General features: G+C 48.1%; 1 protein-coding gene across 4 annotated transcripts; it reads right to left on the bottom strand.

Moving 5' to 3' along the window:
• Positions 1 to 11: 11 nt before the first annotated feature.
• NDEL1 (nudE neurodevelopment protein 1 like 1) lies at positions 12 to 27,646 on the bottom strand. 4 transcript variants are annotated; one of them, XM_065648031.1, is made up of 10 exons: positions 27,119 to 27,202; positions 18,627 to 18,724; positions 17,040 to 17,193; positions 15,643 to 15,791; positions 14,455 to 14,591; positions 12,844 to 13,017; positions 11,955 to 12,046; positions 9,712 to 9,863; positions 6,515 to 6,549; positions 1,558 to 1,646 (listed from the first exon to the last, which is right to left on the bottom strand). In XM_065648031.1, the coding sequence occupies exons 2-10, from the start codon at positions 18,710 to 18,712 to the stop codon at positions 1,639 to 1,641; spliced, it is 987 nt and encodes a 328-aa protein (XP_065504103.1). In that variant the 5' UTR covers positions 18,713 to 18,724; positions 27,119 to 27,202; the 3' UTR covers positions 1,558 to 1,638. The 4 variants fall into 4 exon arrangements, with proteins under 4 accessions (XP_065504101.1, XP_065504104.1, XP_065504102.1 ...); XM_065648029.1 differs by lacking the exons at positions 6,515 to 6,549; positions 27,119 to 27,202 and adding an exon at positions 27,567 to 27,646 and having other exon boundaries at positions 12 to 1,646; XM_065648032.1 differs by lacking the exon at positions 6,515 to 6,549 and having other exon boundaries at positions 12 to 1,646; positions 27,119 to 27,275.
• Positions 27,647 to 27,830: the final 184 nt, after the last annotated feature.

Below are 27,830 nucleotides of genomic sequence, written 5' to 3'. Positions count from 1 at the left end.
CACTGATTCCACATTAAAAGAATTTTATTTTTGGAAGTTTACTCTCATTTGGCTTTGTTTGTTTTAACCACATTATGAGCTGTGTCACCACAGTGGCATGGTACACTGTCCTATCCAAACATGCCATGTAGACTTTGAATAAATAAAGCTACAAAGCCCAAGTTATGTACAAAGATCTTAGGCAAAGATATTATGTTTACAAACTTATGTACAATAAAACAAATGTAAACAGACAAACGCAGCAGAGGATGCACAGGAAAGAAGGACCATACAGACCCTAAGAGCAAGGGGAGACTTCCCACCCCCTTCTGCTGGGGCTGACAGTTTTTCCTCAGCACTTGTAAATAAACCAATAGGAGCTGCAGAGCCAACTGAACATGATGAACCAGACTGGGAATGACGATTTCTAAACCCGCAGATCAAACCCTGAGGAGGTTTGCTGGTTCGTTTTAATAAAAACCCCACCAACTGAGGCACATAAACAGAGAAATCTCACAAAGACGTTGCTTGAAAGACCCATAAGGTTTACAGTCACCCAAAACTGTCACAGAAGCCCGTAGCTGATGCTGTGAAATCCACTATATTACACAGATCAGAAGATGGTTGTGATGGTTATAGGGGCCTGCGGGGGTGGGGGGGGTGTCATGGGCAGCACAGCCCCTCACACTAGTGGCTTCCTAAAGCTCTCCAAGCATCTCCGTTGAGGAGGGGGCAGTTTGATGGCACAGGCAGGGGCCAGGGAAGCTGTGCTGGGGACACTGTGAGTGCTGCAGCAGCTGGATGTGTTTCTGCCCCACAGCTACAGGGTGCAGGAGCACCCCAGGAGAATGTTCCAGCAATGCTCAGCCCTACCCCCTCACACTAAGGCATGTGACACTGCAATTGACATGTGCTGCCCCTCAGCATCTCCATCCATCCCTTCCCTGCCACAGCTCTGATGGGCTCTGTTCACCCTCCCCTGCCTGCTCCCACCCCAGGCAGGAGGGGATACATACCAGCAGTGACAGCCGCACACCTGCCCAGCTGTAATTTTTTAAGCTGCAGTAACTGAGTCACATACCTGGACCTGATTTCAAGTCACAAATGTCCAAAGTGCCACCGCAGCCTCCCCCAAGGCTCCTTGCCCAAGGTGGGAGCCTCACAGGGAGGGCAGCAGCCACACCTCCAGAGCAGCAGGATCCTGGAACAGGCAGGAGCCAGGAAGCTGTTAAGAGGAGTGGCCAATGTTTGTGTCATGCCAAACCTAAGTTAGAGAAGAGCTAAAGGGAGGGGCCAAGGACTGCCTGGCCGAGGTTTGGTGAGTAAGACTCCTGCATCCCCTGAAACAGAGTACTGCGTGTCTCAGCCTATGGGGCCAAGTCAGAGAATGTCCACTACAGCAACAGGAGAAAATAAACTGTATTAACATGACACAAAGGGCTGTGAGCACAGGGACTCCTCTGGTCCCAGGGAGCAGGTCGTGTTCCATCAGGGCAAGAAGAGGGAGGAATAGAGAGCAGTTCTTCTCTTGGTTGGCTGAGAAAAGCATCCACAAGTCCAAACATGACCTCCCGCAGGCTCATACGCTGAGGGGGAGCATGCCAGGCGCTGAGGATGGTCGGGATGCTCCTAGTCCGGGGGAACCTTGGTCAAAGCCGTTTACCGCCCTGAGAAGCAACAAGAGATAGGCTGTTAAGTGACAAGCAGCCCCAGGAGACGGTGCCGCTCACCTCTCCCCACCACCAGCAGCTGGAAGACAGGGTGTCCTCCTGCCATCACTGCATTTGTCACCCTGACTGCACAGTGGCTGCTCAGTGGGCCCAATACATGACCATGATGGCTCCGAGCTCTGGCTGTGAGGACCAGTGCTCACCCCCAGCCAGGGACACGCACAAGCGGGTGCTCAACCCACTGCCGGGAGCTGGCACGTGCTGGCTGAGGTGACCACACTGGGGCGGGACACGTGGCTCCTGCACAGACCCTGGGCCCACTGGGACAGCTCGAGCGACCGGGTCTGTGCAGCTGAAGCACCAGGCAGAGCTGCACTGCAGGCTGTGTCCCACCACCACTCCCCTGAACTGCTGCCTGTTTGCCCAGGAGTCATTTGCAGACACCCGGGAACAAGGTCCCCACGTCCTTCATGGGTGGCTGCACAAGCTCTGCCCAGTACCAGGGATGGACACCTGGCAATGGCACACGGGCTCTGGGAGCCGGCAGGCACTGGTGAAACCACAGCAGCTGCCGCTGCCCCGGCAGGACTGCAGTGGGGGCTCCGGGTGCCTCCACAGCCCCAGGATCCAGGGGTTCCCCTTTCCCTGGGCTGTTGGGAGAGGTGCACATGGATCTGACAAGTTTTCTACCTCTCCTACAGCTTTGACATATCTTCTGTAATTAGGCTTAACACACAGCATCTGCCCTGACTCCCCATCTGCTGACCAGCACCATGGCCTTGACAACCAGAAGTCATTCTGTCCCTGTACCAGTACAGCACATCCCCCCCCACTCCTGTCTCAGGACCAGGCCCCTGCCCTTGGGGTCAGGTTTGTAACACTGAAGGTGGGGAGAGAACCCCCAGCACCCCAAAAGGCAGGACAGGTCCCCGCCATGGTGTCCGTCTGCTCCCCAGCAGCCCGAGCCACCAGCATCCCATGAGGTGCCATGCAGGTCTCTCCCGACCAAAGTGCCAGCAGGTCACATGTGGGTGGCTAACAAGTGTCCCCAGGACAGAGCAGTGCAGTTTCCACACCCCCTTTCGCCTGGCACACCATTCCTGTGCAGCTTTCACTCAGTGACTTTGTACCTCCTGGATCAGGGGTGCAAAAACCCTGCTGGCAAACAGAGAGCTGCTGCTGTCACACTGGGCAGGTACAAAATCCTTCCCAAACAGCAAACGAAGAGCTAAAAATCTCAGCATCGTGAGCAAGGACAGATTCCCATGGTAACACGCTCACTTCCCTGCAGAGCTGGGCTATTTCCTCTCTTGCTTTAACAACCACAGCAGCGCGGCCTGAAGCACAGCCCAGCACCAGGGGCAGAGCGGGGAGAAACTGCCATTCCCACCTCCTCCCCATTCAGCTGGAAACTTCAGCTCCCATTTGAGCATTGCTCTAATATGTTGCAAAAGGCAAGAGCGTCCCCAGCTGCACACAATAAAAACATGCTGGGAGAGGCTTAGGGGCAGATGCATTTTGCTATTTGCATTTGGATACAGGGGCACAAATCCAACCTGATCCCAACATGACTCTGCAAATTAGCCATCAGCTAGAAAGAACCTCCGCCAAGTAGGACAGGGAGAAAAAAAAAAGAAAAAACAAAACACCACAAACTGGGATTAAAATGTGGTAGTTTGCTCCCTTTTGAAAGGGTTAAGGACAACGGACATTCCACATCAGCAGCCTGGAGTGCTTGTGTTTGCTGAGTCACGTTAAAGCCAAGCTCGACGGATTTGTCACGTTTCCTGCACTAAATTCAGAGACGCTCTTTGTGACTGACAGAGGCGGTGGGACAGGCTGGCCCTGCCATGCGCAGGATGTGGCCAGCGCACTGCTCCCCACCGGGACCTCGGCCGTGCCACTCCAGGCACACAGGCTGGGGGACAACCGATCCCTTTCAAGCCCACAACAAGTGCCATCGCTCCCCACGCAGCCTGTCCTTGCCACCCAGCTGTCCCGTGCAGCTCTGCAGGGGGGGACATGTCCCCGCAGTGCTCAAGCCTCGGCACGTAACCCCCGCAGCAAGCCGGGTGCCTTCCCACCACCAGCCTCCTCCCAGACACTGCTGACCCGTCTCCCTGACAGAGCATCACGGAATCATTTGGTTGAAAGAGACTCTCAAGATGATCCAGTCCAACCATTACCCCACCCCTGGCACTAACCCGTGTCCCTGAGAACCTCATCTCCATGTCTGTTCAACCCCTCCAGGGATGGTGACTCCAGCACTGCCCTGGGCAGCCTGTTCCAATGCCCCACAGCCCTTTGGGGAAGAAATTGTTCCCCAGATCCAACCTCAACCTCTCCTAGTGCAACTTGAGGCTGTTTCCTCTCATCCCGTCACTTGCTACTTGAGAGAAGAGACCAACACTCTCTATGCTACAGCCTCCTTGATATGATGTATGTGAATCAAAACCCAATGCATGGTGTTAGCACATGGGCTGAACCAAGGACAGGCCAAATCAAGCAGGAGAAACTTCTCAAATATTGTTGATCCTGGGGCACCAAGCGCTCCCAAACTGGGTTTCCAACACCTGTGGGGAGAACACCTCCCTGCAGCCATCACCACCCGACAGACCTGCAGGCACCTTCTCCCTTTAAACAGAGCAGCACATCTCTAACCCTCCTCAGGGGCATGTTTAGCAGCTCAGGTGCCCTCTTCCATCTCCCAGAGGCACACCAGCAAGGGCAGGCGCCACGAAGCTACCAAATGCTCAGCACAGATGTCACACAGACATGACAGAACTCTGCCTAAATCACCCATGTCACAAATAATCTGGTGATACCCAAAAGAAGGGAGACCAAGCCCCACCTCAGAGCCAAAGCAGCAATGAGTGCTGTAAGCGCTGAGTGTTGCAAGAATTAGCCAGCAAAAGATGTGAAGTGCTCCCAGCACTACGATGCACAGAAGAGACACAGAGAGGCATCTACTGAAGACAGAAAAGACAGAAACCCCATTTAGAAGCCTTTTGAGGTTTCCCCATTGTTTGCTAATTAAAAAAGGCAGCACGGAATACTTGTTTGTGACAGCTTCACCCAGGATCAGCTCCTGGAGTCAGTTACCAGCATTGTTCATCTCATTCTGCCGGCCCAAACTTGCCCTCGGTGGAGAAATAAAGATAAAGCGGCAGCTTTGATCTGCTGAGAGCCAGTTCAGTAAGCGGGGCCCAGGAAAAGGCTTCAACTAGCAGCAGCAATGGGGGGATACTGAAAGCTGGCACTGTGGCTGAGCTTACTGAGCTCTAACCCAGCCACGGATTTCTGTTGGTAACATGAAAATGCACAAAAAAAGGGTAAGAAATCAGCATTACTGCAGTTAGAAACAGAGTCAAAGTAAAATAAAATACATTAAAGAGAGCAACGGTAAAAAATAAATAATAAAGTGTGCTGGATGGCTCCTGCCTAAAACCCCAGAAGTGAGCTGGGAAAAGTCCCTGTGCTGTGTCCCCAAGGTCCCCGGCAGAGCCAGGAGCAGCACACGCATCGCTCCAGCGCTGGTTGCTCTGCCCAGGCCTGGCGCACATGCAGGGCTGCTGCATGGAGCTGACACTGCCCGGTGGCCTGCAGACCTGCCCGCAGCAATTGGTCCCAGCCAGGTCACTTGCCTCATGCTGCTGCTTCATTTCCCTGTCCCTCAGGCCCGACCCAACGCGCTCTGCGGGGCCTGCGCTGTGCCCTCGCTCTGGACTGCCTGAGAAACCAGGTCCTGGTGCTTCATATGGAGCCAAAAGCACCAGTCACTGCTGGAAACGTCCCCTTCGGTGGTTTCTGATGGATGTTTCTGACCGCCTGTCCCTGCAGTGACGTGGACTTTGTTCCCGTTTCCAACCGCTTTCTCTGCCCTGATTGCTAAAGGTAGATTTGTAGTCATTAAACTGTATTTCAAGCTGTATTTTGTACTTAGCACCTCATCTCCAAGACTCCCTCAACTCTAAGTATCCAACAAAACCTCAGCAGAAGAATCTCCTGTAGCCGAACAGCCCGGCCTGAGGAGCGAATGGACATGCTCAAAGCATACTTGGAGACCAGCCAGCAAGAAAACAAGAGGACAAGTGAGTTTTCAAGCAGGTCGGCTGTTTAAAACATGACACTCTCCCAAACAGCAGTAACAGCACAAGGAGGTAGAGGAGCCACAAGGAGGTGTAAGGAGGATGGGGACAAGGCTGTGGCAGATGAGGCTGGCAGGGACAGCACGGGTAACTCTCTGCACTCCCTTGAGAGGCCGATAACGGAGCCCAGTCCAACCCTTCGTCACGGCAGGTCGTGTCTCTGCTTGAACCCCTGTGCTGCAGGACCCCCTCCCGCAGCACCTCGATACCTTGCTGGCACGCCTGTGTCACCCCAGTGCTCCCAGCTAGCACAGGATAGGGACACGGCACGGGAGCGTGGCTCTGTCTGCCCACGTTTCAGCCCACGCTGTCCTCTCCCCTACTCCCAGCAAGAACCTCGGCAACCCACAGCCAACAAAGTGTTGAAGGAAAACATGAAAGGGCAAACTAACTTTAAAAATTAACTAAATTAACAGTATGGATACTTCATCCTGTATCTCCAATGTGACCAATTCAATCAGAAACATGCACGGATTTCAAGCAATATTAACTAGATCAAGAAAGCAAGCAGCACTCAGTCTTATGGTTGCAACGATTCACAGCAGCAGAGGAGTTTATCTGAAGTATGGAGAAAGCCTCAGGCTTTGATCATAGACTATTAGTTTGTAATTAATGCTAAGAGAACTACGTCATGCAGTTAGCATAACCACTGACTCCGCACCTCCAAGCATGAAGTTAAAACACATGCAGCTTATCAGTGCAAATGAATTCATTTACCCATGACCAAGGTGGGGAATATGACCTTTTCACGCCTAGTGGAGAAAAATTAAAACAGTTTATGCACACAATAAAGACATTCTTGGGCATAACCCTGGAGCAAAGAAATGGGGTAAAGCGAAGGCGTTAAACTGAACCTCACCAGAGCTCTCTTTGAGCTCAGCCTAATAAGAGTCTACTCTACATAGGCAGGCAGAGGGTCCCTGTTTCAGCAACAAGCAGCACTCCCAGCAGCTCCACTGCTGCAAGCATGTCACCTGGATAAAGCCCAGAGCACTGCAAAGCACATTATGGGACACAGGATTACCCACCTGCATCCGAGTTACCCACCGTCCTCTCTTTTCCAGGGAAACATTTTTGTAAAATGGACTAGAGAACAGAAAGAAGACTGTGATTTCACAGCCTGATGTGTTACGCTCAGGTTTGTGGATTAAGTGTCCACTGTATAAATGTACCTACAGCTTCAGGGAACTGCTGGGAGTGTACAAGCAGAGAGGCACTTCTCACATTCAAAGTTTAGCTTGTTTTATTAAAACAAAGCCCAGAAGATTCACAAAAATAACCTGAAAATAAACATCAACTACAAGGACTCTGACATTCAGGAGTGCAGGAAGGGGAGCAGGGAGCAGTGAAAAAACAAGTTAGTGCCCCAAGGAACCAGCAGCCCATGTTGGCTCATAGGCTGGCTCAGCTCTTCTCTTCAAGTACCAAGCCTCTGCGGAGCACGCCAAGGTCAGAGCCATTTTGTTCCCCAACTGGAACCAATTAAGAACAATTACAATGGTGAAAAACAAGTATCTATCTATCTGAGAACATCCTTAGGTGCTCTCCTGCCATGACCTGGCCTCTGGACAGAAACAGCTTGTTCCTGAAGGAATAAGGCTGCAGGAAACTAATCTTACACCAGACATTGTTGAGTTTTAGAAAAGTAGCTAAGTCCTGACTCTTCCAATTCACCAGCAAAGCTTTGGTGCAAGCCCAGCTGCGCCCTAAAGCGATGGTCCCCTCTGCCAGCTCCTGCCTATCGCTATCTTCAGCTGCCTGCTCAGCTCCACTCAGCACACAAAGAACACGTTTGTTGGGAGATGGAGACTCGTCAAACATTTTAACCAACAAAACAGCAGAGAGAGTGAAGTAAAAGGAACTTTCATGATGTGGCTGAGTTACCACCATCCAATCCCACCACCCAACTGGCTGTTCTTTAGGCAGAGGCAGCAGACTGGATTGGATCTACAATCACAAGTGGCTGTTTCAGGCCCCAGCAACAAGTAGGGGCAGGCAGGGGAGTGAGGGGCTGGAGAGAGAGGAGAGGGGAGAAGAAAAGGCCCCTCGTGCTCAGCCACCACACCGTACTCTGGATCCAATGTCTGCCAGCGCAGCCGGGAGCTCAGCTGCTGCTGCAGGGTGCAGGCATGATGAGGCTGCCCTCACGTCGGTAACAGCTCAGTTTAGCTTCCACATGCTGACAGAATTATCCAGGTTTTACAGGGAGACACGTACACAGCACAGACACCACAATCACCCCCAGTGTGCACAGAGCTTGACAGGGGCAGCAACACAGGGAAGGAGCCAGCGCAAGGGGAGAGCCATGGGGCACCGACCCTGCTATGCGCTGTCTGCGGGGTGCAGAGGAGAGGCACAGGACAGCAAGGCTGTGCAGGGATCAATAACAGCTCGCAGATAAGCACGTCAGTCCCTCCCACCCCCTTTTCTAGCCCATTAATACCCTCTGTCTCTGCTGCAGCAGTTACCTTTTAGGAGCTTGCATTACTAAGCCTTTTCCAGCTACAACCTGCTCCTAACTCAAGGCAGCCAGCCTAGATAACAAGTGTGATGACAATCTGGATAATTAAAAGTGACCCATACCCCACACAGCAATCAGCTTATTTGTCACACCCTGACCCAATATAGCCATGCTGCCCCCTAAGAACAGCTCTAATCTCTCCCCGACAGCTATCCTGATAGCTTGCACCCAAACTCCATGCGCCGCGTGAGCACTGCTGGGGCAATGCACTGGCCCCAGTCAGCCTCGCAGTAGACAGACAACCCAAAAGTCTGTCCTATTTGCACACGACACCGACTTCGTTAAGTCTCCAAACTCTTCCTTTCCAAATGCAGCAAACAACAGTGGCTCTAAAAACTCTGACTGCCAGTTTCTAAGATGCAACTTGCCCTGCTACCCACATAGCAACACAAGTCAGCTCCAACCAGGATGACTGTAGGAAGCTCAGCTTGTCTGCTCTGTTTATGGCACTCCTCAGGTTGCTAAAAGCCCATTTAATTCTCAAAAATAAATTCAGGATTGAAGATGTGCTGAATATTAGCATTAAATTGTACTCCCTTGAGGTTTAGCATAGAAGACTAGTACTGTGCAGGGAGTAAGGAGGGTGTTTTGCCCAGTGACACCAAGCAAAGCTCACACCACCACTGTGCCAACACCAGAGGAGCACTGTGCTTTTCCTCCCACTCCTCAGGGCTCCTTATACAACCACAGTGCTCCTCGCCACAAAAATCCTCCTGCTGAACCACTTCCCAGTGTCCCAGAAGAAGTCCTGACCATAGGCGACTCACAGGAGGCACATGGGGTAGTTCTTCCTGTGAAAGCAGCTTCTGGATTCACAGCTGACGCAGGGCACAGCCAGTACAGAGGCAGCTGCCCCCTCAATCAGCCTGACTTACACTGTTAATGATGTTTTCTTTTCCCCTAATAAAGGGGGAAATAGAGCAACCAGGGCACCACCCTCCAAGCGAGCATTTACTGCCTGCACTCAGCTGTTCTCACCAGGGGAAGCTCCAGACTTGCAGTTAATGCACTTCCCCATGCACAAGCACATGACTAGTTATGACAACTCCACCACCACTTGAGATTCTACCCAAGGGCACGTTCGCTTCACCAGCAGGTTTGCTGCTGGGGTTTTATGTTAACAGAGATGCAGCCATGAAGAGATTATGCAGCAGAGGGACAGAACAGGCACTGACATCCTACCAGCTAAAAGACAATCACACTTGCTTTGTGCTTTGCTTTGCAGAAACCACCACTGCCACCTACCCTGCACCCTTGAAACTTGGGCTCCACAAATTGTTTGTCCTATAGGATGAAAGCTGTAGTGGGCTAAAGACAAGCCAAGAAAAGCTTCTGGTCCAAGCAGCATCCTGAAACGCACTCCCCTTTAGGGCAAAAACATATCCTTACTCACCCTTTGTCAAAGAAAGAAGTATGCCCCGGATGAGGGTACTTTGTGCCGTTGCTGTTTATCATGCCGCTGTTAACGTTCCCTGAAATGTAGGATTTCCGTGATGCCTGGTCCTTTGCGAAATTTCTGCAAGCAGCTAATTTGGATTCTAAGGCCTGTGAAATGGAAAAAATAACAATGTCAAAAAAGTAGTACCGTTAAGAGAAAGTATTTTGCTGTCTGAGTTCAGGCTTTATCATGACCCCATGACCAGGAGCTCAGTGTGGTCATCTTTGGGAAAAGCTGCAAACCACACCCAGGCACAAAGGAAACCCACACGAGATGCTGCTGCTGCTGCCAGGCATGGCTCAGTTCCATTAGAGCTCAGATTTTAGAATATGTCACCACTCAATTACCTAAAATAAGGAAGCCAACTCCTAGCAGAAGTTACCACAACTTCTTGCTTCAGCAGCTGCAGTAAAACTGGCATAAACTAATCAGAAGACTAAGAATGAGCCTAAAGCAGAATACTCAAGTCTGGGGAGGGACTGCATATTTGAAAAGTTGAATTTATTCCCCAGGACAATGCCTTCTAGCATTTCTTTCTTAATCTTGGCCTGCAAAACAACGACAGTTTCTTAAGCCCCATTGATATGCTCCAAAACAAGAGGTGCTACAGCCACAGCACGAGAAGGAGGAAGAATCAAAGGCAGCAGCTAAGCCCATCTCTGTAGTCTGTACCTCATCTCTGCTACTTCCAAGCAAGTCTGGTGAGATCTTTTTCCCCTGTACAAGGTGACAGTCTCTGCCACATCCACTGACTCCTGGCAGGAGGGCGATCAAAATCCTGATTCTCTCCTTTAGTTCAGAACATCATCTGCCCTTTCTGCCATCTGTCACAAACTGAGGCTTAACCTCAACAGTTGTCTGGTCTAGCAGAAAGTCCTTGCAAATATTTGTTACATGTGCATGGGGGCAACCAGACACTTGCAAATGAATCCACTGGAGACAAAATCTCATCTCCCTAAACATGGGGTTTGGTCCTATTCCACACAAAAATATTCCATCAATAAGGCACCAACATGCTATCGCATCTTCCAGAGAAAGGGAGTCTAAGGCTTGGGATGGGGCATCCTACGAGCAGCGAAACCCAAAGAAATCCTGAACATCCTAAAATTATTACTAAACAAATGCTGAGCTGGAATTCTGAATGTGTGGTGGAGTGTGTGTCTAAGAGCAGGCTGGGAAAGAAGCTGCTTATTTGGCATTTCCTGTCCTCGCAGAGCAATCACCCAGGATTGTGATTAAGCTCCCTAAATCCCCTGCAGACTCTTACTCACAATAATCCCATTTTAAACCTGTCACTCGTAACTCCAGTCGTCCTGCTGCCCTTTCAAACCAACTACGAGCTCACTGGTTCCAAATGTGAGCAATGGGGTAAGTTTTAATTTCAAACTTTGCTAAAACAACTGTCTCTACTGCAGCTATTGCCATTCTCAGTGTTAACCACAGAGGGAAATGAGCACCAGAGGCGAGGCACTGAGGCAATCCACACTTCACTCAAAACACAAACCACTGAGGCATGGCGACAAGCTTCTCATAACTCAGAAGTCATGTCTTCGTTCAGCTGGAAAGCCTGTCATCCTAAACAACACCGTAACAGATGTTTAAACCACTCTTCCCCACTTGCAGCAGTAATCTCTTTAAAGGCTCATGCATTTCACTTCCTCATCTACTACAGATGGGAACATTTGGCTTTCTCCTGATTTATTTTCTCACTTTCTTATCAAAGTTTTCTAGATTCCCCCCTCCCGCCCCGACATTTTCAGCACCCATTGCAGATCTCCTCAGGCACGAGGAGACAGCAGCAGCGTGATTTCAGCTCCCCAGTCGTGTGTGCAGCAAGCACCCAGAGTTCGAGGTCCAGCTCTGCATCTTGATCTCATTACAGAGGAACCTGCAGGCTCCATTTAAAGCAAGAACAGGAAGCTAACAGTGTCTAACCCCATATACCAAAGCACTTGAGAAACTTTTTACTCCTAATATGAATTTTGTCACACAAAATTGGCATCAGAACCTTAGTAACATGCTTTAAAAATCAAGATAATTTAAAAATATACATTACCACACATTAAACGTTGAATGTGGATAATCTGGAAACTACAGCATGTATTGAGCGCAGGCCAAGGCCTTGTTGTAATTGTGCACAAGGATGAAAGCTCTGAGAACAGCACAGAGCCAGGAATGCTTCAGTCCCTATCACTCACCCCCACTTTCCGTAACAGGTCTCCCACAATGTTGAGTGCAGATATTCTAGCTGAAGGAGTAAGGGGGCTGGTACCAAATCCGTTTGGTATAGCTGCAAACACAGACACATCTTATTATATGCTCCACGGTTCATTTTTTAAAAAATAAATTTGAATAAATTGACTTCTACATAAAATGGTAAATCTAAAATCCTACTGCAGACTCTTCATACAATTGTGCCACAATAACACGCAGACTACATGATCACTAGCCGTGGAAAAATGAAAAAGCTTAATTCCTGTCCACTGCCCGCTTTCCCATTAGGCCTACAGGCAGAGTTCACGCCCCCTCCAGCTGCAAGGCTACTACCCCCAATCCATCTAATCCAGCCAGAGCCTCCTCTGGAATCTACTCCTCCTAATTCGAAAAATAACGTATTAATCCTCGTGATTGTCCAGAGCCTTCCAGATGGGGAGGGGAACTGGACTAACATCCTGCTGCCTCACAGAGAAAACAGTATGTGTGGAAACAAGACATCAGACTGTCAGAATCACTGGCCACCATTTACCCACCACTCCTACTCCACAGTTAAGCAGAAATATCACTCACTGCATTTCCCTGCAATCCCAAATGTCTTCAGTGCTCTCATGCAGGCATCTACTGCAGAGGGCAAACCCTGCCCTGCCAAAAGCAGTATCTAAGCTTCCCTGTCCTCCTTTTCTGTGCTATTTACTCATTATGCTCCTTAAATGCACCTGGTGCTGCCCCAAAATTTAAACACAATGCATGTGGGATCCGCACATACCTTGCATTTACTTCAAGTTGGCTAACAAGCACCTGGTCTGAAATTGTTTGTTAACAAGCTGAACATACTGCCAAACAACTAGACACAGTTTCTACAAATCACACCTTTTGGGGAAGGAAAACTATTTTCTGATCCTTTTCCAACGGGCGTAGCTGGCAAGGAGAGCGACGCCTGGACAGCCGAATCCATCTTTTCACAGTCTAGAGTTGGAGAACTGGGTGCTGACTTTCGGGTGACTTCTTGTTGCCTTTCCCGAACTGCTAGCTCTTGCCGCAAGTCTAAGGGTTGAGAGAAGGAAAAGGGGGAAAAAAAAGGGGGAAAAGGGGGGAAAAAAAGGGGGAAAAGGGGGAAAAGGGGGAAAAGGGGGAAAAGGGGGAAAAGGGGGAAAAGGGGGAAAAGGGGGGAAAAAAGAGGGATTAGATGCAAACAAACAATACAAGCGGATTGTTCCTTTTGGGCAGAGCAACTTAACCTTTCAGAGACCTCTTATTCCTTGCCTTGATCTGGTACAGTATGTAACAGCAAAATTAGTTGTATAATATATTACAGCTTTTTAGTTATCATAAATATTTGGAACTGATTTTAAGTAAAACAGCACAGCTGAAATGAAAAATTTATTTGGGCTCCTAGAAGAGGATTTGTGGCTGTTCGATCAGAAATTATATATTTGAGTCTGACATCATCTCAGCTCTTTCAGTGGCTGGTGTTCTGCTTGCCGTCAGGGGGAATACATGCAGCTTTGCTATCCTAACAAATGCTAAAAATTTCCAAATGACTCATCCAAGAAACAACACGTGTTTTTTGTCAATTATTCTAGCGTTCTAGAAAACAGGCCCCTAGGTTTTGCATTATTTTCTAGTATTATTGCCCTAACCCCAAATTACAATACATGCATTTCCTCAGAAAATACTTCATCTCCCTTTTCATATTTATTATAAAAGCCTTGTGCTTCCAACAGAGGCTTTCAACTTGTGAGGCATAAACTTGGTTCAAAGAGGCCTTAACTGAGGAATTATTTTAGAAAGCTTCACTTGGGAAACAAAGTTGAAACCCACTAATTAAACTACATTAATGGCAGGCACCAGCTGATGAGCAGATTGTCCCCACTACTAGAGAAATCAGTTTCCACCAAACATCTAAAAAATGCTTCTCCGGCATCCTCTGTGTGAAATTCACTGGGGAATTCCCAACTCCGATCATATCCCAGAACACTATCCCAAACATCTCCCATTCCACAGGTCTAACCGCAGTCTTTGCTTGGTTTATTTAAGGTGTTCCAATTTCCAACAGGTTTAGAAGGAACACAGGAGATAAGATTTTCAAAATAAAGTTATTTCACCATTTATCATGCATTTCCCTGTCATTTCCTGTGATTTCCTTCCCTGTATAAGGCATAAAATCACAGCAAGTGAGAACTTCTGAGGCACACTTCCTCAGTTCTCTTATATCTGTGGAACACAGTATTTTCTTACCTGTGTTAAAAATCCTGAATTAATCTCATATTTTGTCCTACATGAGGAAATTTTTCCTCTTAGCCACACTAGACATGCAAAGAATAGAGAGCATACTGTTAGTAATACCTAACGCTTACATTACACATCCAGGTCAGGTCTCATTATGTGAGGCTTTCTACAAACATGAGCTTTGGTTGCTACACATCTCTCTTACCAAGCCAACAATGTACAAAGACAGAGAACTAATTGAGCAAGACATACCTCTTGCTTCATCCTTTAATCTCTGTACAGAAACTAGCAATGATTCCTTGTCATCCAGTTCACTTTCTAAAAACGCATTTCTCTCAATAGCCTGGTTCAGCCTTTGTTCAAAGTCTTCCAATGAAACTATTGTTGCCCTAGAAACAAAATCCAGAATATTAGGTTCTTCGGCCCAGCTAACATAAAAGCTTATTCAAAAACACAATAGGAGAAAAACGTTAGCAGAGTCTACATTCAAGTTAGTCATTTGAAAGCTATAGTAATGCTTCTTAGAAAGGACTAATGAACTCCAAAGAAGCAGGGGGATAAGATAAAAAGAACATGATAGCATCTGGCTCTCAGAGATGCACCACGGAGCTGGGAAAGGGCCAGTTCAGCGCACCCACCTCCATTTTTCCCAAGCCGTATGTTTGATCAGCGCATTAGCTCCAGCAGTCCTGTGCTCTCCAAAGCTCTGGACAGGCAGCAGCCCCGTGAACACAGAAAGCAGAGCACTGGGATGTTACCTTAGACCCAATTTGTTCCATGACTTCAGTGGGATAACTCGTGTGTCAGAAGTTAGTCATGAGGTCAAGAGCCTTGTGGAAACAGGGCCTCAGCTCTTGGATCTTTTTACCAGTTAGCCAGCGGCTCATTCCTGGACTCACTGAATCAGTGGCAACATTCCCATTCAGCAAAACATGACCTACTCCAAAACTGGCTGTTTCTAACAGCAGCCTACTCAGTTTATGCACATATAAAGGATACATTTGTTCCCTACTGTCATTAAGCTGTTATGCAAGGGAAGAGGAGACTCCTTCGGCCTGTTTTATTTAAAAGGGACTATGTAAAGCATTAGTTTCTTACATCAAAGGGGCTCTGAGCTACAAGGATCACAAATAGATGAGAAGAGTCACTGAGCTGGAAGTATCACAAGCAGTGCCCTGGCCTGGCCTGCTCTGAACCTGCTTGCACTGCTTGTTTCTCACAGGACCTCAAAAGCACTTTGGTCCTTTCTTGCTGTAACGTAACGCCACCAGCTACTGGAGGTGGAAACTGCGCTGTGCAAAGAATCAAGTGTCTTGGGGTTTGCATGGGTTTTTCTGAATGTGTGTTAATTTCCCTTTTAAGGAATAACAAAATGATCAATCTGAGTAACAAAGAAAAGATCTAGTGAAAACTCCAAGGAAAGAGTTTTGCAGCCTTCACCTCTTCGCACGTTCCAAGTCATCATTGGCCTGCTCCAGCTCCCTCACATACTTATGCAGCTGATCTTTAATGGCCCGTGTCTGGCTCAGGTCATCCTCTAACAAGGACACTTGCTTGTAACTTTGCGTGTACTGGTGCTCCAGTTTCTCCTGAAATAAAGAAACAGTGAGATAAATATCGGTCACATACATTTGCCAAGTCATCAGTAATAAACCGGACAAAGAAAGTAACAAAAATCACTCCAGATTGCTGATTTGGGATTGCTGGTAATACAGGAAAAAAAAAAAAAAACAAACAAAAAACAGGAGAGGCAGAAGAAACACGCTCTGAACATCAGAGGTGGACATAAAATAAAAACACAAACACTGCATTGAGCACAGACACCTCGCCACGATGCAGCTGGCTGCTCAGAGATGCATCCCTGCATCTGTTTCCAACAGCCTGCGCTGACAGCTGCTCTGAAGCCTCAAACATCCAGGAAGCCTGAGAGAAATCTAACTGCACAGTAGCCCCTGCAGTGCCTCTCCTTTGACAATAGCCACACTGTTACCAGAAATTGTCTGACATCTCCATTAGCAAAAATGAGAGCTAGTAAAATCCGTTACAAAACCTCCAGGTCCACAAGCACATCTTCAAAAGACTGGAAGAATTCACTCCCAAACACGCTCTTACCAGCTCTGAAGGTGCCAATAGGGGCTTATGGAAAAACTACTGACCTTATAAAACACATACCAACCTTACAGATATGGCTGGGACCGGATACACAAACAAGTAATCCCATAAACTTTACTTCCACTGAGTAGGTTTCCAACCTTTGTCTTTGTTAAAATAACCCAAGACTACAAAAAAAAAAGCTTTTCCAAGATTCCAAAAAGAGGCAAGAACTTGTTAACACAGAGGCATCAATTAGAAGTTACCCTCTGCACATGCGGATCCTTCTGCAATTCCTGTCTCCGCAGATACAGCTGTTAGAGAATGAAGTAGGAGATTCTCTCTGAAAGATGTGCACAAATCTTCACCTCTCTTTAAGGTCTCATAAAACCAAGGAGACCTTCTGAGCAAAAAAATAAGGTTGCAAAGAATTACAACAATGCAGTGGTCTGACAAAACATACTTGTGTTGTCCACTGTTGCTACGCTTATGTTGCCTGTGTAACTAATAAAGCTACTACTTGGCAAAGCCTAGAGAATTCAAACAAACGAGCACAAACTCCATGACAAGACCTTCATGATGCAAACAAGAAAAATTCCATCAGATATTTCCCTGGTAAGTTGCCGGCCTTATTTGGAGCACATGCCACATTTAAGTCTGGATCTTAAACAGACGACTCCTTTACTTCATTCGGATCCTCAGTGACCAAGAACAGACCAGACAACCTAAAATGAGAAAAGACCTACCTTTAGTGTTTCCACTTCATACTTTAGTCTTTGGTTATCTGCTTGCAGATCTCTGTTCCTCTGCTCAGCTTGCACTAGCTGTGCCTCCAACTCAGCTTCTAATTCTCTGCTTCCCTCCTGAAATTCAGCCAGCTCTTCACGAGCTTCCTGGAAGCTGTAAGGAGAGGATTTCATCAGTTGAAAATCCGGCATCTCCCAAGTTAAAACAAAGTCCACAGCTGTTCTAAAATGATAAGTTGAAAAAACAAGAGTTTTAAAATACGTGTCATTCATAGACCACTACGGAGAAAATGAAAAATAGGGAAACAGAGGAAGTACATTACGTTTAGCTATAAAAGGAAATTAATTCTCTTACATCAAACCAAAGACCTACATTAAATGCATGTGTGAATACAAACCTGTATGGAGGTTATTTACAGCATTCATGGGAGTCTGAAAACCACTTTGTACTCCATTAGCTTTAACTGCTAGCAGACTTGATGAAGTCAATGAACTAAGCAAACATTTAACCTGATTTTGGTCAAAAACTGTAAGAGAGAACAGCAGTTTCTGGATCTCTGCACTACCTTGAAATTTAAGGTTCTTGAAAAGCACAAAGGTTTGAATCTTAAGGTTACCAAGCACTTTGGCAGGGAGCCAGACATACCTACCTTATACCTCTGCAAGTTATTAAATACTAGAAGTAGCCACTCCACATTCTTGGCTTATTAAATTTACATCTTTACCATATGTAATAGCTCAGCTCTTAGCAAGCAGCAGAAAAAACTGAAAAGGCTTTAGGAAACAACATACCCATTGGTGTCCAATACAGAATTTTCTGATACCCAAAACCAGCTTGGGGTTCTCCACATGGAATGGACTCTCCACATGCCCATCACCTCCCTGCCAAAACACCCCAAAACCAAACAAAAAAGCAACTTGCACCTTAGGCTCTTTGGGCTTGAGAGAGGTTTAACTGGCTTCACCTCAATTGCACATGAGGAACACTGAAAGCAAAGAAAATAAACTGGGAATCTCCAATGCCCCCCACCACCCCAAAAAGAGAGGGGAAAAAAAACCAAACACCGCCAGCCCACCCCCACAAGAAGCACAGCTTTATTCAAGACAGCAGCCTCTCCTATTGTTTTTGGTGACCAAAAATCCCTGTGCCCCCTAAAAGATGCAAATCACTGGTACAGGCTGGACTATGAGGTACAAAACACTTCAGTAAAGTGCAGCACCAAGTCAGCTACTTTTCATACCAGCAATTCAACTACAAGAAGCTCGAGGGAACAGCAAAGGTACAAGACCAGTCCTAAGGCGCCTTCTTATGATAAAATGTCAAGATACTACTTAAGGCAGCACTTTAATTATACAAAGATGCACATGATCACAAAAGGGCTCTGCTCTTGCTCAAACACGCTCGGAACATAGCCTGGAGTTCATGGCACATAACACTGTGCAAGATAATACTCAGCTCCCACAAGGCTGGAAATTTTAAAGCTGGAAATGCAGAGATTCTTTCTAAAATTTCAAACAGTCATGTTGGTGTAGCTTTACAGAGAAATAAATCAAACAATGGTCCAGCCTGCAAATCTACAACAGTACCTTTGTTTGTACTTCAAGGAAAGCTCTTTCCAATATGCAGTTTCCTCTTTTGGACTGGAAAAAGTTGGGATTTCTTCACTGTCCATGATCAGTGTGACCTGCAGGAGACAAACATAAGAATATGCTCAGGATAAAGAGACAGGCAGATCACCCCCGAAACTGCTGCTAAGTACAGACTTCATCACCACAGTCTTTCTGACAGCGGCTTCCAGACTCGGCACCCGCAAGCAGGATGTTAATGATCCCTAACAAGCATTATTCAGCACACAGACCTGCTGCAACAAGCAGCGTAATTTTACCCAGCTTCTGCAAATGCGCCTGCAGGAACCTGAAATAAGACCAGAAATTCTGGCTGTATTTTGTACCTGCCACTGAAATAGCAGTTAACGGCACAAGCTCACTTAGGGCCACAGCTGATAAGAATATAAAAATGTACAGCTGTCATAGTCTCCACTTTCATTCATAAAATCTTCTGAAAGAGAATCGGGCTCCTGTCACCAACACAACGATGCACACTGCAACTGCCATTAGAGCTGAAAAGGCACATAATGAGCAAGGACAAACACTCTGAGGTCAACCACTAACACGTCAGGCTGCGGAGATTAAAATTAAATTTACTCTTCCTATGTTGAGTCCTAGCTAATTCCTGCTTTTGTGTAAAACATGCAGGTCACAGAAGTTGTCCACATAGTTTTGCTGCCTCTGTCCTCAAGTCAAGACCCCAATTCTGTTTTTAACACCCAGATAAGAATAAGCCGAAACCAACCTCTTCTCTCTTTAAAGCAGAGGCTTTAAACAACACTTGCATCAAGCTCAATCAATCAGTGATAGCTGACCTAGAAGTCCTGACTTTCACATTCTAACAGGCATCAATAGCCAACACTGACCCCTCAGGCCTAAAATTGTCACGTCAATATGTCCTGCATCTCAGTGACCCATATTTTAGACACCTAAAAGTGGGACAAAACAATCCCATGCTGTCATCAGAGGGCAGACAGGCTCATTTCACACACTGGCACTTAGCTCACAAATAAAATGAGGCAGAACTGGCACATTTGTTCTTCAGCTGAGACTGCAGGTGCCACAATCCAAGGGCATGAGATCAAATTTATCCAAAGGGTGCAAAGCACCTTGAAAACACCAACTCCGGCTTTGTGTTCATTTAACTTTACAGCTTTTATTTTTGGAAGCAGATTTGTCATGGATCAGGTCTCCACGCTGCCTGAGAGATCTGATGGTGTTTCATTTTCTGCATTGCCCTGTACTGAGAAAATAAAGCATACAAGTAGAGCAATTACAATTCTGCTGGCTCACGTATCTTCAGTCCTGCTGTACCTTGTCAGATAAAAACTTCTTCGGGTGTACTTGCTTCAGCAGTTGCACCTGTTACCAAGGCAGCTCAATCACAACACAGTGACAAATCAGAAGTCTAATGCAAAAGAGTGTTTATAGTGGATGCAGAGCCCATGAGTCACCTTCAAACCACTGCAGTTTCGCAGCCGGGTGCGTTACGGGGAGCAGACATCTGCTGTGGCTCAGCACACATCCGGCAGCTCCGGAATTGTGATTCAGGTTACCAGGAAAAGGTGAAGAGCTCGGCTACCGCTGTGTGTTGTCTGTAACAGTCCCACACCGATCTCGCTGAAACCGCTTCTGTAAAAGACTTCTGACCTTTCCCTTTCAGGCACTCAGCTCTAAACGGGCAGACCCTGAGAGGCTCAGATCAGCAAGCAGTACATTTTCCCCCAAAATAAATGAGGCGTAGCACAGAACACGGTCAGCTCCCAGAGCTCCAGAGGAGCTGATCTCAGAAGGTGAACAGCCAGGAAGCCACCCGTCAGCAGAATTCAGGATGCATTTAGAGAAAAGTTTGTTCAAGGAAGTATTTGACATCATTTCCTAGAAAGAGCAGACATAAGAGATGCCTAGGTCCCAGATTCCTTCCTGTCTGCTCACACCCACGGAAATAAACACCCAAGGAACCCCCGCAAACACAGCAATCTGTGCGAGAAGGGCTGCACTTACGGAGTCACCAACTGCCGATGCAAGAGATGGTTTTTTTCTGCCCTCCCTCATCAAAAGACTCTCCTTTAAGACAGCAGAGGGAGGAGAGTCAGCCCTGTTGTACTTCAGGCCCCTCGGCAGCAACTCTTCCTTCTCAAATCCACCCCACAGCAGCAAACCAACCCTTCCCAACTCCCCCACCCTCACCCGCCCCAGGTAAGCGGGCGATACCTCACAATTACCCCCACCCCATCTCTACCATCACCCTGACACTACCAGCACGGATTTTAGATCTGCTAACGGTGCTGCCTGAACACCCACCCCAGACCCTCATACCAGCAAGCAATAATAGGCTCCAACATCCATCTCCCAGGTTTTGTACACAGTTACATCACTTGCCTTCCCTCATATGCATGAGGAACAAGCGAAAGAGATACAAGCACATGCACACACTCTGCAAAAAAGGTGGTTAATGGCCAAAATACTAGTCTGAGAGTTGGGAGATACAGACAGCTTCCAAACCTGCCACCAGCACACATGTGGCTGTTAAGTCACTTCACTTCTGCCAACCTTTGCCCATTCCCTCTATTTATGGCATAGAAACACAGGCCTATTAAAGCACATGCATATGCCTGGCAGAGAGCAACTCCTAAGCATTATTGGAACATAACTAGACAATTTTAAACATCTCACGTGTGGGAGAGCCGTTGCCCACGGAATACCAAGAGTTTAACAAGAACTGCTTTGCTTCAGCCTGTCACCAGTGTCCCAGCTCATGGCATTATGTGAGGAGCTGAGAACCAGCACGGCAAACCCTTCCTATTCACGGGCTTCTTTGCATACGTGGCACTTACAGAATCGAGCCTTTGACAAACAACACTGAGGCTTTCAGGACACAGACAGGACAATGAAGCAGCGTCTTCCAGGGAAAATGAGAGCAGGCTTATGCTGCTGCCCACTCGAAATTCATGACAACACAGCTCAGCATTCATGCAGCACCCTGGGAAAACTCAGCTACGTGGGCATAACTCCAGGATCCGAAGCAGCTCTCAAACAAGAGCTACATTCAAAATGCAGTGGCTCCTTTCAAGCCCCCCTTACACAGTCAGCGGGACAGAGTAACTCTCCGCTGTTAAAATGGAACAGTTTTTCCAAGCTGTGATCTTTCAAAAAAAACAACAAACCAAACCAAAAAACAAAAAACAAACAAAAACACACACACACACAAACACACAGCTGGTAGGTTAAGATCTTGTTGAAATGCAGGTGGTTTTGCACAGGACGAATCTGGTTTCCCATCTACAAAGTCATCCTTAAAAGCGAGATGCTCAGTATCCTCTGCATATTACAAGAACCAAAGGCTGAATCCAACATGCAGCTGAAGGAACTAAACTAACGTGCAGACAGTATTTTTCAAGTAGCTTAAGGAATCTTGCATTGAAGGCCAAACCAAAATCTTTATGGAACCACCTTTCAGCTAAGTCATGAAAACACAAACACAGCTTGAAGCATAACACAGCACCTTAAAAAAGCTTCCCGGACTCTCCATGTGACTGGTGGTGGCTGCTAGGGTTTGGATCAAATATCAGACCAAAACACTAAGCTTGAAATATAACACAATGCTTCGACTTCTACCCACCCGTTTCACAGCTGGGAATCCACTCCTCCCCGCTCTCAAAGTGAACTTAACCCACTGATGCATCATGGTAAGGATGAGCTATGGATTTTGAGTACTGCTCAGAGGCAGCTGCAACTCACCCAGGATGTACCTGCAGCATCTCAAGTGGTTGGATAAACCATTCTTCCCGATTTTAATCACCCCACGTTCTCCTGTTTAAACCTAGCTTATTAATATTTGCCATATAAAGTGAATGAATATTATTTAATGTTCATGAACAGGTTGTTTTTCTGCACATAGGCCACCAGTTTTCTTCCTCACAGTCTTGTCTGCCCAATATTTTCAGACATCAAACACGAACACGTAAGCAGAGGCCAAGCAAGGCCACTCCAGTGTGACAAGCCACAGTGCTGAGCCTCCCCCATCCACGCTCTGCTGCCCCACCACCAAATGCAACGCACATCTCCACTGACCTTTGGAATTAAACAAGTAACTATCTAAAATAAGACTTGAGAAAGAAATTCTGCCAAGCTCACATCTGGCCTTCAGTTCTGGAGATAACAACCCATTCTGGCTATCGGAGTCCCCAAAACTGCCAAGTGCTGCATAATTGCTGCAGTCACCCCCTTCTCGCCAGAATGACTCTGCTGTTGGGTGCTGGCATTATCCAGAGCTGCCACAGAGCGCAGGAAGGACTGTCAGCAACCAGGTCTTTTCCTTGTCCCATTTTATGCTGATTCACAGACAGAAATGCAGAAGAAATCCTGTTTCCACCATTTTTCACCTTCTCAAACCACGAGAACCAACAGGTAGCCCCCTAAACTCCTGAAGCTCCAGATTTTTTTTTCCAAAATCCAATAAGGATTCAAAGTAAAGGAACCTGAGCACTCCAGCCAAAAAATCTACACAAATCTGCATTGTCTTGCACTTATCAGAATACAGAAAACAAACAAACAAAAGCTGTGGATTAGACTTCCCCAATAAATTTGTGCTTGTTTTTCCTTATCCCGAAATAGGAGCTGGAGGCACTTTCATCCGTGTTTTGGAAGGCTGCCTGCTTCGGAAAGTGAACCTCTGTCTTTTCCTGCAATACTATTTTTGAACTGAATGTTCTCTGGTGAACCACAACAAATGCCTCCTTGCCTCTTACAATGGAAGCATATGAGATTTCAGGGGAGAAAAAAAAAAAAAAAAAAAGACAGAGCATCAGCACAACACTCCTTCCTCTGCCATAATAATAAATCCTGCATTGCCACAGGAGGCAATAATCAAATCCTACCTGCAGGAACTTTGTGCCAAGTTCAGACTAAAAGTCTTTAAGATAACCAAATACCATACAGTAAAGCCCTGTTATCTCAGCAGCCTCTCGTGGAATCCGTCTTATTAATCAAATAAAATAGGTATGCTTTACATCACATGGCCAAGATTCACACACCTTGTGAATATATAACATCCAGTGGGGCAAAAAACCCTCGATGAGTTAGCGAGCGCTGGGATGCATGCCCTGAAACCAGGAGAAAGGTACTGAAGCAAGAAGCCTCTTTTCAGAAATCAAGCTACAACTACCAAAGGTGTCAGAATTCAGTATTAAAAAACATTTACCCCTTTCATAAACATGGGAAATTTAGGACATCCAACGTCTATTTGTCTCCAAGTAACACCACTGAAGTGCCTTAAAAAGGAAAATCCTAATAGGCTGGTGCTGCCAGTGCAGGTTCAGTATCTGCAGAGATGAAGAAAAGGCCCCTGGAGATGTGTGTGTCCCAGAACAACCTGGCCCTGACCACAAGAACAATTTGCTCCCAACTCCATTCCCAGGAAACCCAGAGGGACGAATCCAAGCAGAGCAGAAGGGTGCAGAATAAACAGGAACCCGAGAAGGAAATGAAGGCTGAGAAAAGGATATGCTTCTCCCTGCCTTGGTCTCTGGAAAACCACCTCTTAGGACAGTCAGTGAGACATGACGAGCACCAGGAGCACTGATCCTGACTCTCACACCGCTGGCACAGGCTGCCACGTTCCAGCACACTCCCCACCACCTCTGGAGATCATCCACCCAACCTGCACCTTCTCTAACCCACAATTGCCTGGTTTCTCTTTAAACCTTGAAAAAGGACCGGGCATCCTACCCAGAAGCAATGAATTTATCTGAGAGCTTAGGACACACAAAGAGCCTGCAACTAATGACAACATACAGGTCCCTTGGGCCTCCCTATTATCTCAGCAATTAATAGCTTCCCGATGACACCATTCCCTGGCAAGGCAGTGGCCAGAGGGCTAAGATGCTTCTGGACACTGCAGAATGACAGGCAACCAAGAGACTTAAAGGGAAAAGCACTTGGCACAGGTTTCTTCCAAGAGGAGTGAGTTCTGTTGCTTTTACATGTCTGAAGTTCTACCAATGCCAGGGAGGGGAAAATGGTTTTGAAAAATACCACCCAAAAGCTTGTTTCAGGCCAGCCACCAACAGAGAGGGCCTCGGGTCTCTTCAGTAAGCACTTAACAAGATGAGAATTAAAAATAAATCCCCAAACTCTACATTGATCAGGAGAGGGAAGCAGCACAATCTGCTGCTGAGCTGTATTGACAGAGGAGCCCTCAAGGGACACAATAATCATGTCAAGAAAAACATGCTTTGATGGGTGTGTCTTATTCTGCCCATGGACAACTGCAGCACAGTAGTGAAAAGGCAGTTCGCTTGAACACACTTCATAGTTTATCTTGATTACGTTTGTGGTGTCACAAACTTCAATAAGGACTGTAAAAAGACCATTTCCTTTCTGTAGTCTGACTTTCCCTGCCTCTCAAAAATAACTGTCATAGACTGAGTGAATATATAGTACTTTGTTGCTGTACTTTTTGGCAGTCTACTCCCAGACATTCTCCAGAGACAAGACTCCTTGTGGCACCAAGGTCACAGACATCCGTCTTGTGCTTTCTCTCTACTTTGTTCTTTTCCTTTCTCTTTTCTTCTCCACCAAATGAGGAATTACCTTACATGTCTGCAAGCTCTAGAGAGTCAGGAAAAAAAAGAGGGCTCTACTCCAAAGAGGAGGAAGGAAATCAAATCATTATGCCTCAAACAGATCCCTTCATCCTTGTAACTCCCAATGACATGCAGGATCAAATCTTCACATGCGTGAACTGAAAGGAGAACGCCTGGGCTCTGCCTCCATGTACAAACCATAAACACACAGCCCAGCCACCTCTGGGTCTGAAAACAAGACAGAGCATCTGCTCCAGGGTGGACTTTACACTATTAATCCAAAAAACACAGTACTTACCCACACTTGCCATATCCCGTACGACCGCAGTTAACTGGCACTATCAACCAGCACGCTTGTGCAGTCACATTGCTGATGTATCAAAAATAAATATAAATAATAAACATAAAATCTTCCTAGTCACTTTTCTGCCCTGAGACAGCTCCTTCCCCTTAGTTACTAATACTTCTAACAAACCCCCGTGTGGTGCCCAGGAATTGTTTCTGGGGAGGAAAAAAAAAAAGAAAAAAAAAAAGAAAAAAAAAAAGAAAAAAAAGCTTAAATATCCAAAGAGCTCTTCTTCTGCAGTTTCACGTATTTAACCACCTCTCATGGCAATAAATGCCACAGGCCCCAAAAAGTGACCTCTGCTTCTTCTCCTCACTCATAACCAAGTCAAGATCATTTCAGAGGGAACAAAGACGCCCTGAGTCACCAAATACTCCCAGCGCAAACTGGTCAAGAGCAATGAAGCTGGGCTGTGGGTGGGTGAGGACAGTGCTCCTCCTCTCTAGGAAGCAGATGCATTAACTGGAAGTCACTTAACTCTCGTAATGTCTTTCCTCTTGTGTCAGATGTGTTCATCCTTTATGGCATGTCTGCTGCAATTCGGGTCAAACCCATCACACTGCGAGTACAATGCAGGGACTGTTCGAATTTGGTCACATTTATACGAAACACAACAGGACTCCTCAGAAGGAGGCAATAAAAACCTCAGAGAAAAACTCTCACGGAATTACTGAAAAACATTCAGTAGAGATGTACCCTGGCCATCTGATTTACCAAGTATTTCATGAGAACTTAGGCAAATCATACATTCAGTTTCCCGTCTGTGACTGGGGAGGGATGACAGAACCATAAACACGTTCTGGGACAAAGGCACCCACAAAGGAGGCGCAGTGACTGTGAAAGGAGCCACCGTGCTCCCTGGTGACAGCCCAGGCCAGTCTCTGAACTTCATTTTGCCGCATGTTTCTGCGCACACACCCGGTTAAGGCCCTTTGCATTTGGAAAGTGCTCTGAAGGAGTGAAGTCAAAAGCAATTCACCATCAAAGCCAGCCTGGCTGCCCGCCTCCCTGGGGCAGTGTGGGGACCGGCACGGAGCACAGCCCCCCCCCAGCTAAGGGGAGAGCAGGGAAAACAAGTGTCCTCTGTGGGACGGCGACACCCGGGGGGAGTCCCCCCACCCGCCGCCCCTTGCAGACCGGCGGGCAGCCAGGAACACCCAGGAGCTGGAAGGGCTCCGTAGACTGGGCAGTTTTGGCTTAACCCATCCGAATTCTGCAATTTCGCTCTGATCTTTGCCTCACAAGCGCACCCTTGGGTTGCTGGTGCCGCCTTCCCTCCCTGACACCCCCCTGTCCCCGGCCCGACGTCCGTCCCCGCGATGAGGCATGACGAGGGGAAGCCAGACGCGATGGTGCAATAAGACAACGCGTTTCCGTCCTGCGGGCCCGGGCCCCGCCAGCAGCCCCGGCAGAGCGGGCAGCCCGGGGCCCAGAACCGGGAGGCTGAGAGCGAACCCGCGCCCGGCCGCCGAGCCTGCCCGCGGGAAGGCAGCTCCGCACTCGACATGGCTCCCTCCCTCACGCTCAACTGAAAATACCTTTAAAAAGGGGGTTTTTCTCCCGCAGGCCGCTGCTTCCGGGCAGGCCCGGCCGGTCCCGGCGGGAAGGGGCGCCGGACACCGCGTCACCCCCCGCGCTGCCGCGGCCCCGCAGGAGGCGACGGACGGGGGAAACCGGCTCGCGCAGGGCGGCGGCCAGACAGGGAGGGGCTAGCTTTGCCAGCCAGTGACAGGCACTCGCAGCCACCAATGGAAGGCGGCGGACGTGAGCCGCCAGCCAACAGCGCGCGGGGGAGGGCGGGACCTGCCCCGTTGTCATTTCGCAGCCAATCGGCGGCGGAGTGCGGGGCCCGCAGTCCCCGGCACCGCGATGGGCGCTCCCCGCCTCCACCGCGTCTACTTCCCGTCCTCCCCGTTCCCCCTCCGCCCGGCTGGTGGCGGCCGCGGGGATCCGCGGCCTCCGCCGCCCGCAGTCGCCCCCACTCACCGGGGCACATCCCTTGTCACAGCTGCAGCATCGCCTGCCGGCGCCGGCTCTGCCTCATCCGGGTACTCTGGGGGGCGGGGCCTCGCCTGTGATGTAACGGCGGGGGGCGGGGACGCGGCCCGCACGCAGGGGCGGGATGGGGGGCGGGGCCTCTGGGGGGGCTCCAAGTGGGGCGGGGGTGGCGGGTCCCCGGCTGGGCGGTGTCCGGACCCCGGATCCGGCTCGTGGCTCCGGTCCCCACCCGGGAAGCGAGAACGACCCTCC

The sequence above is a fragment of the Caloenas nicobarica genome, chromosome 18 (genome assembly GCF_036013445.1).
Source record: "Caloenas nicobarica isolate bCalNic1 chromosome 18, bCalNic1.hap1, whole genome shotgun sequence".
Lineage (NCBI taxonomy): Eukaryota > Metazoa > Chordata > Aves > Columbiformes > Columbidae > Caloenas > Caloenas nicobarica.
This window is presented reverse-complemented; position numbering and strand designations above follow the sequence as displayed.